Source organism: Notolepis coatsorum (assembly GCF_963971535.1).
Source record: "Notolepis coatsorum genome assembly, chromosome: 19".
In the NCBI taxonomy this organism is placed as follows: domain Eukaryota; kingdom Metazoa; phylum Chordata; class Actinopteri; order Aulopiformes; family Paralepididae; genus Notolepis; species Notolepis coatsorum.
Window position 1 is genome coordinate 38,657,225 of NC_140183.1, and position 10,389 is coordinate 38,667,613.

The 10,389-nt window shown below is 45.0% G+C and overlaps 1 protein-coding gene across 1 annotated transcript in view; it reads right to left on the reverse strand.

Annotated features, from left to right (window-relative positions):
- Positions 1-9,725, reverse strand: part of LOC311246462 (chondroitin sulfate proteoglycan 5-like) — a 78,302-nt gene extending 68,577 nt beyond the window's left edge. The window contains exon 1 of the mRNA XM_084336616.1: positions 9,279-9,725. Coding sequence (XP_084192742.1) covers positions 9,279-9,378 — 100 coding nt within the window. The 5' untranslated portion in view covers positions 9,379-9,725. The remainder of the gene's footprint in view (positions 1-9,278) is intronic.
- Between the last annotated feature and the right edge of the window lie 664 nt (positions 9,726-10,389).

Below are 10,389 nucleotides of genomic sequence, written 5' to 3' on the forward strand. Positions count from 1 at the left end.
GACAGGGACTGAAAAAAAGATTATTAGAGAAACTGAAATAAATCATTTCAAGTCTTAATTAGAGGTGCTGATCTCATTCTGCTAATGGTCATAGGATGTATTGGTTCATCTATTTCATAGAAGAATTCCTTTCCCCTCATTCTCCCCTCACAGACAACTGTAAAATGACCTCTTTGTGAGGTTTTGTCCGCTGCCCACCCACTCGCTCTGTTCCTTTAAGGTATTTTGTTAAATTAATTGCATTCCGCGCCTCACGCTTCTTTCCTGTAAGATGCCGTTTGATTGGTGCTCTCCCAACCACACGCTTCTGGAGCAATGATCAATTTCATCCCGCAGCTGTCACAGCTTGTCATTAAGCGCCCCGTGGCTTTAAATACCCTGATCTCCCTAATATTGATGTTGGATCGTTTTGAAACATTCCCTGCATTTGCCTGTTCCTTCCCGTCGCTGCTTTCCCTGTTCTGTTGCTTCCCAGGACTCTCGAGAAATATTCCGTTTGGAGAACCTGCTTCCCCGTTACGAAGCGGCCGCCTCGTTTGATCTGCCCGCTTTACGCGTTGCGCTTTGGTGAGTTTTTGCAAACAGTCTTTTGGATCTATCGTTTTTTGTGTGTTTGTAAAGCACCGAAGAGATCCTGTTTTTGTTCATACTGTTCTCACCTTTTTGTCTGTTGGAATTACACGTTTGGATTACCTAATTGTTTTCACTCTGGACACTGCTCACTGTGTGTTTCACACCGAAGATCTGTTCACTTGGATTATTTGTTTGGACAATTCACCTCACCAGTCACCTGTCAGTTTCAATTGTGCGCTGAGCTAACTCGGATTCTCTCTCTCCCTCTCCGCCTCCATCTGGAGTATATGCTGGGAGGATCTGCAGAGCGGCTCAGACGTCACGGACAAATTCCACAACATCACCTTCTGGGAGAAGCTGCAGAGCAGCAAACATTCCTCACATGCCTGTTTCCCAGTTTGTTCTGTTCACCACCTAATTCATTCTTGTTACTCAGTAAATAAACACGCCCTTGATTTTGGCTAACTCTGAAACAACTCTCTCTGTGCCGTTTGCGTTTGGGGTCGGTTTCAAACCATAACACTCTTTGCGTCTAGCATTGATTGAAAAACCAATACATACCCGTCACAATATTATTATGAATATTGTTATTTTCCAGGAATAACCAGGAAAATCATTAAACATGACTTATGGACTAAAAAACACCTTAATAGAAGACCCTTATGACCTACTGATGACAGACCAGTGCTGTGTGTTAATGTTTTGGACAATAATGAGATCACAAGGGGTTGATGCAGTGTACGTGTGTGTGTGTGTGTGTGTGTGTGTGTGTGTGTGTGTGTGTGTGTGTGTGTGTGTGCGTGCGTGCGTGCGTGCGTGCTTGCGTGCGTGCGCGCGTGTCTCTCTCTTTTACTTACAAATCTCTCTTGGTCTACTTCTCATGAATAAGACATGAGGCTATTTTTTATCTTTACTCAATGCTCCTCATTAATATCGATGTAAGGTGGGAATGCATAGGTTTGCGTTCAGCTCTAATTGAATACCTCTGCATTGATTTCCCACCAACCAACCGCTTTCTCCACCTCTTTCTCTCTCTCTCTCTCTCTCTCTCTCTCTCTCTCTCTCCATCACATAAATCCTTTCATTTCTGAGCTCAACAGGTGGTGGAATGGAGGAGGGATGTGTTGCTATGGGAACAGTCTAGGCCTCGCTGTGCGCTGAAGCCGATGCACTGCTGCACAAACCCACCGATCTGCACACACTGAACACACACACACTCATAAGCACGCACACACGCTGTGCGCAGTGCCACCTAACACACTGAACACACACACATACACGCTGTGCGCAGTGCCATCTAAGAACACACCACACACACACACTCACACATACATACATGCTGTGTGCAGACAGTGCCACCTAACACACTGAACACACACACACGCACGCACACACACACACATACATACATGCTGTGTGCAGTGCCACATAACACACACACACACACACACATACAGTACATGCAGTGTGCAGTGCCACATAACAGTCACACATACATGCAGTGTGCAGTGCCACATAACACACAGTCACACATACATGCAGTGTGCAGTGCCACATAACACACAGTCACACATACATGCAGTGTGCAGTGCCACATAACAGACAGTCACACATACATGCAGTGTGCAGTGCCACATAACAGACAGTCACACATACATGCAGTGTGCAGTGCCACATAACAGTCACACATACATGCAGTGTGCAGTGCCACATAACACACAGTCACACATACATGCAGTGTGCAGTGCCACATAACAGACAGTCACACATACATGCAGTGTGCAGTGCCACATAACAGTCACACATACATGCAGTGTGCAGTGCCACATAACACACAGACACACATACATGCAGTGTGCAGTGCCACATAACACACACACACACACACACACACATACAGTAGGTTACATGCAGTGTGCAGTGCCACATAACAGTCACACATACATGCAGTGTGCAGTGCCACATAACACACAGACACACATACATGCAGTGTGCAGTGCCACATAACAGACACACATACATGCAGTGTGCAGTGCCACATAACACACAGTCACACATACATGCAGTGTGCAGTGCCACATAATTCCATGCACATAATTATACGTTTGTCTTTGGAGGACTGTAGTTATGGGGTTTTATGGAGATGAATACTGAGATGCTGAGATGTAATGCGACGTGTATGTGTGTTTGCATGTTTGTGTGTATATCCATGAATATTAAGGCACACACAAATTCAAGTTGACTCTTATCACGCACAACCTCATTATCCCACAATTATTTTTAAATCAAGCGTGCCTGCATGTGTTTAATCGTCTGTCCACATGTGGATGTCCACTCTCTAAACTCTAATCTAATTTCTAAAGTATCATTATTGACCATATTCACACGGTGGCCATTTTGCTCTCATGTCGTGCTCAGGTTGGGATTCCTTTCCACAGTTGAAGTGGTTTAACTTTTTTTTAGGTGGACAGAGAAAGATGAGGGATTGGCCTCTGCACAATTTAGTGGTGGAAAGGAATCCCAACCTGAGCATGACATAAGAGAAACATGCAGGCCACCGTGTGAACATGGTCAATACAGGCAAACACGAAGGCATCCAGCCATCCATACTTCTTCTTCTTCTCTTCCTTCCTCCCCTCTTTCTCTCTTTCTGCTGAGCGAGGTGGATGTCCGTGACAGGGGGAGGTAGAGGGCGAATGCTAATATGACGGCGTGTCAGCAGCATTGGCGGGGGGCAAGCGCATCCGTCTGTGGAAGGAGAAACCAGCAGAGGCTGGCGCATGTGGAATAGAACAGGAGAGACGGAGCGCAGACATATGAACCCAATGACTGGAAGACTGAGGAGAAGACGTACACGCCTCGCAACAAGGACACACTGATTTACACACACACACATAGACACACACACATACACATGTAAATGAATGAATCATTCCTTTCGGACACTTTTTTTTCAGTTCAGTTCAGATTAAAGGGTAATACCACCCATTTTAAGATTTAATGTTTGTGTGAGCTCTACAACAACATTTGATTTATATTATAGCACTGCTAGAAGGTCTGAAACATAATTAAACCCTCATTTGGGTGCATGAGTTCACACAAACATTTTATAGCTTCAAAAGATCAGAGCCCCATGTATTCTATTCATGGTATCTAACCTCTACCCTAATACTATGCTACTATTCTTATACTACTACCTATCTTGCTAATATGTTTATACTACTATGCACTCAGAGTGTAACACTCAAGCTCGATATTATTTGGCGAACAATGCCACTGACCCTTAGCTGTCAGAGATGTACCTCTCCTGGTGACTTGTCCACAATCTGTCAGTCGCTTTGGATAAATGACTAAATTGTAAATTGCAAATTGTATGGAGCAGCACCAGATTTTACATACCAGTTACATCACAGATTGGAGGGTTCTGTCTCTGATTTCTTTGCTTTAGGAGAGAGTGATACATGTTCACAAATACAGACTGAACTGTCCTGGGGCACAGGAAGAACGCATGTGAATTCTTAAAATGTATGGCATTCCCCTTTAAAGAAGAAAATCCTCCATCGGAACTGGTGAGAGAAACTTTTGTTGGATAACCTTCCACTGACTGTAGAACAGCTGGACGGGCACCATGAGAGGGTCGAGCGACAATGACACCAAACCCGCAAAGTTAGAGGTCTTCTCCCCACACACACATACACCTCAACTTGTGAGCCAGTGTCGCTGCGTCAAAGCCCGCCAGGATAATGTAGGCACACACACCTGCCAAGGACGACATGAAGGAGACATGCACGCAGGAATGTATGCTCGCACACACACACACTTGCGCACACAAATACATACACATGCACACACATGCATGTACGCACGCACGCACACGCACGCACACGCACACACACACACACACACACACACACACACACACACACACACACACACACACACACACACACACACACACACACACACACACACACACACACACACACACACAACACACACACACACACACACACACACACACACACACACACACACACACACACACACACACACACACACACACACACACACACACACAGTAGCCAACAGCTGTTCAGGTCAACTCTGTGGCCTCCTCCTACGTGACTGTATTGGAAGCCTACTGTCAGCCATCAGCAGAGAGGTGAAGCGAAAGTACAAGTAACAGAATGAAACAGGTGAGACGGTTTTACAAATCAGATTAAGCTCACATTCTGCACCAGCCAGCAGATCCAGCTAGAATGAAGCACATAAAAAGCTACCATGCAGCTGTGGTCAGTATTGTGAGGAAATAAATATCCTAAAATGTTCTTTGGTAAAGTATACGTGGCTGACACATGTTACTCGAGAACGAGAGTCACAGTGTCCTTTTTCAGTGGGAAAGGAAATGGTAGGTAAAATGGTGCATTTATATAGCGCTTTTATCCAAAGCCCTTTACAATTTTGTTCATCACATTCACCCATTCACTCACACATTCACACACCGACGGTGGAGACAACCATGCAAGGTGCCAACCTGCTCATCGGGAGCAATTAGGGGTTAAGTGTCTTGCTCAAGGACACTTCGACACGCTGCCCGGGAGGAGCGGGAATCGAACCGGTTCTGATTACCAGACGACTGCTCTACCTCCTGAGCCACTCAGTATGAGTAGGCTATTACTTAAGTGCTAAAAGGCATTGGTTCTTAAACGTTCTCAGGTCAAGGATCCCCAAATTGATAGGTAATAGGTCAGGGACCCTCGTTTAATTAGATTTTGTTGTAGGGGACCCCCCTCTGAGAAGATATTTGTTGGGATTTAGTCCAGGATTGCAGACCTGTATACTGTATGTAGGTGTGGCGATAACAGAGAAGAGTGAAACCAATAATCCTAATCCTATTTTTTTAAATTTTTTATTATTATCTTTTTTCCTCCTTCTTTTTACGATTTTTCTCCCATCCCAATGTTAGTCGTTATGCCAATTCCCAATCCCCTTCCTGGTCGTTGCGCACTCTACCCCCTACCAACGGTCTGGGAGGGCGGAGACTATCACATGCTTCCTCCGACACATGTGTACCCAGCCCACCGCTTCATTTCACCTGTCAGTGCGGACTCTCACTGGGAGAGTGTAACGTGTGGAAGGTCACACTACCTCTCCTAGATCCTTCCCTTGCTGTGCAGGCGCCCCAACCGAACAGTATAGGAGTCGCTGTTTACAACGACCAGTATGGACGGTCGGCCAACCCGGAAGCACCACAGCTGGATTCGATCCCACTGTCTCTGTGGTGGTAGACAGACGCTTAGTCCGCTGGGCTACCCGGCCGCGCCCTAATAGTCATTCTTATACATTCTGTCATTGGTCTTAATTCTAGTGAATCAAATATTAGTGAAATTAAACTATTACTATTAGACTCTTATTAGTAGTCTACTAATTACTACTATTAGACTACTATTAGATTAATAACTATTAGTCAAGAACCATCAAAGCCGTATTTCACTTTTGTAGAAAAGTTTGATGTTTCGCATGCATGCTCCAATATACTGTATTATGTTAAAACAGTCAACCATCATGATTGTCTGTCACTTAGTCCAAAACCCAAAAGGCCACTACTGCTGAAGCCCAAACAACCGCGCGACCCGTCCCTGAACTCATAAGAACACTGTGTGTGTCAAAAGTTTAAATGTTCCACCAAAGTAAAACATCGCTTTGAATACTTGGTTTCCATTCACATTCCTAATCTAGACAATCATTTGGATCCTAGGCAAAGAGCCAGATGTTCTCCACAGCTAACAGAGAGACAATCGTAAAAACAAATGACGTTACCGGTGTGCACTAACTTAATAATGATTTAATCACTGCAGCCATGTGCAATGCCCCTTGCTGTGTAAACAAATTAATACAGCACTATATGTAATACTATAATACTGGCATTACTGCTGTGGAGTACTGGACGGCACCCACTGGGCCAGTGTTTTGGATACACACGCACATGGTTGCGGGGAGGGGCGCCGGACATTTGAAAAGAGGTTTCAGCATGTGCCAACGGCCAACCTCATGTGCCACATTTCACGAGCACATTATGGCAACATACTGACTCAACAGCTATAGACCATTGCACTTCCGTGTTACATTGAGCTCATGGGAGAGAGAGCAGGGGGAGAAAATGAATGAATGTGGATGAGATCATTGACATTAAGGGTGGTAGCTACGGCTGTGGGGGTGCTGGAGACATGATCCAATAGACTTGTAGTATACGCCTGAGTCTCCTGAATACGGAGAGACCAGTCCCAAGTCGATCTGCACTTTCTCGGCTGAGCTATAGTCACTTTTCCGCACCTACTCCCGAACTCTGCATGCGCAGATTGCCCGCGGAGTCTCTGGATTGTCCAGAGATAGGTTTATCAATCTGCACATGCGGAGTTCGGGAATAGGTGCGGAAAAGTGACTATAGCTCGGTCTAGAAAGTGCCAATCAACTTGGGATCTCCATGTTCAGGAAACTCAGGCGTATAAAAGACTATTGGATCATGTCTCCTGCACCCCCACAGCCGTAGCTACAACCACTTAATGTCAAGGCTCTCATCCACATTCATTCATTTTCTCCCCCCGCTCTCTCTCCCATGATTTCAGAATACCGGAAGTGTTGCGGTGGTCTATAGACAGCTGTGGTTTCCATGGACACCAAGGAGAGAAAGAAAGGGGAGAGAGACACAAAGAAGGAGAGAGAGATGACCATGAGTCTCCAAAACACCTTTTTCCACAACATCCATTTGATGATGCTTGGTGTGTGTTTTTCCCCCTTAAACTGTTTAGAAAAAGGCTGGGTGGGTGGGAGAGATTTGGTTTGTGGATTAACATACTGCACATCAAAGATAATCTGTCAGCAGGACAGAGGGAGAGATGGAGAGATGGGGATGGAGAGAGAGAGAGAGCGATATGGGTGATGGGGGGATGACAAGAAATGAGGAAGAGAAGAAAGGGAATGAAGGAAGATAAGAAGAAACGAGGTAGAAGGCAGATGAAAGAATAGAGGATATGATAGACGAGGAGAGTAGAGAGATAGAGATGAGAGGGTCATAAATCCAGGAGAGATATGTGTGTGTGAATGAGCCTTGACCGCCATTACCCCTCTCCATCACCCAGATGCACCGCCACACAGCCATCAGACGCGTGTGGGGGAGGGGCACCACGCACCGGCATAATCATATACATTAAACACAGATTGGAGGAATATTGCATTGATTGATTGAAAATTTTATTAACAGATTGCAGAATGGGTACAGTACAGTACAGTGCAGATGGCGACAGAACGGGAAGCCACAGGAAAGGTGGCTAATTCCGCCATTGTCCGTTTAGGGAGGCGCCTTAATGACTGTGTGAACAGTATGGATGTGGGGCAAGATGCTGTCTCCACGGTCCACCGGTGAAGCCTTTAAATGGGGAGGGAGGGGTGGCATAGTAACCTATGGTTGATTTTGATGCAGCTCTGCTCCATATTCTTTGAGCTCTCACGTAATGATGGGTTTTGCCATATTGACAACCTCTTTTCTATATACACTAATATTGGTTAAATAAAATGTATAATCCTTAGTGCCTAGATGGGAGTTGACATAAAATCGGTCGTCTTTTTGACGGTTGGATTGGGCTTCCAATTCTGATGGACGACGGAAAGGAGGAATGAATCGCAATGTCCACAGAGATTAGACATGCGTTTTGTTCTGACATTCATGTGGGGATCAATCACAGATTTGTAGCAGATTTGTAGCAGTATATCAGACACTATCTGCCTACACTGTGCGCCCGGCATCCGAGCACGAGTTGAGTGCAACATGGGATACATTATGATATCCAAAAAATAATTATCTAACGGCGACCAAGCCTAATCATTGAAATAAAAATAAATGGGCCATATGACGTGCCATAACCATAATGCCACATTGGTACCATCCTCTGCCATGCTCGTGCAGTGTTAATTTAACAGTCGCCTGCGATGCGCAATGATTCCTATAGACAAGGGGGGAAAGACCCAGCGCGTTAGAGAGAGGGAGAGAGAGAGTCCTTGGTGTCTTTTATGTTTACTCGTTGTTTTTCCCCTCACTAAAGCCGAGGCGCTGTGTGTATCAGAATGTCCGTTCAGATTGCTTCATGCATAATTCATCAGGGACCCCCGGTCGTAATCCTTGCCTTTGTGTAGCCCGGCTCCATCATTGCCATAGTGACAGCGAGGCTATAGCCTCGGGGGACCGCGTTTACTGCATCGGCTCGTCGCCACAATTTGCAGTTCCACCGATAAGAGAGCGACACTGGGTCAACTGCTGAGAGTGTCAATTTGCGGACCTGGCACACATCAGCTTTCCAAAATATAACTTGACCAATCTGTTTAGCCTATAATGTGACACCAACAGTGATAAACCAATAATTCATCCACCGAGAACAAAACTGTTTGTGGAATTTTGCAACTGACACAAATCCCATGCAAAGATATTCAATAGTGCAGACAGTGGTCAATGTCACAGCGTAAAGTCCTAACCCACACGCTCACTGACCCCTTTTTGCTTGCGCTGTGCGAGTGTGTATTTATTTTTATTTTTATATACCGGTGTTCATCTATGCCTGTGTTACTCAGAGAGAGAGAGAGGACATGCTGCAAAACTGAAGAATAATAAATCGGGAAATTAAGTAAATGCAAACTAGTTTCTGATTTCTTACCATGGCCAGATATCGGAATCAGGTGTAAAGCCAAGACGCATGACAGCACCGTTAGCCTCCAGCATCCAGTGCAAAACCTCGCCTCCTTTCCCTGCATCATTGCGTGCAACAATAGCCTCAACAATCAGGTAAAAAAAAATATACTCTGACTATAAAGTTTTCAAACAAAGGAGGAAAATAATAATCCAAAACGTAAATCTCTTGATTCGCGTGCAGTCGTTATTTTTTTCGTTTTTTATCCGCGTCTAGACTCCCGCCTCCGTGCGCTTCTCCATAGCCGCTTCGTCTTGAGTGCGTCTTCTCTCGTTATTCACTACTTCATCCGCTTGTTCAATTAAACACAGTTGAGTTCCATTGTCACCGAATAGCGGTCGGACCAGACGGGCAGCTCCGGTGTGGAGTTGGGGTCGAGGCGCGCAGTCCGTTATTGTTTGGATCAGAGCGATATGGCACTTTACAGTGAGAGAAGGTTGAGAAAACGCTCCGCGGAACGTGATGCGATCGGGAACGTTCTCATCATCTGGGGGGAGAGAAAGGGATTGTTGCTGCCCCCCTCTTCCCGTCCTGCTTCCCTCCTCCCCTCGCTTCCCAGGGCCTCCCACCCCGCCTTTCAATAATGTGCTATTCAACCGAGACTGTTGGATCTTACCAGTGCGCACTCTGGGCACGGTGCGCGCTCCCCACCGACTTTTTAAACAAGGGTGATGGGTTCATTTAGGAGAAACTCAACTCCTCTCCACTTCGCTTGCGCGTGCGATAGAGACAGAAAGAAAGAAAGAAAGAAAGAAAGAAAGAAAGAAAGAAAGAAAGAAAGAAAGAAAGAAAGAAAGAAAGAAAGAAAGAAAGAAAGAAAGAAAGAAAGAAAGAAAGAAAGAAAGAAAGAAAGAAAGAAAGAAAGAAAGAAAGAAAGAAAGAAAGAAAGAAAGAAAGAAAGAAAGAAAGAAAGAAAGAAAGAAAGAAAGAAAGAAAGAAAGAAAGAAAGAAAGAAAGAGAGAGTTGGAAATTGATTAATGTAAAAACGATACATCCGATTTTCTCATCCTAAAAATGTTAATTGGAATTCTACAATGGTATTGGCAATCAGACTAATTTCTCACCATCCACCACATAT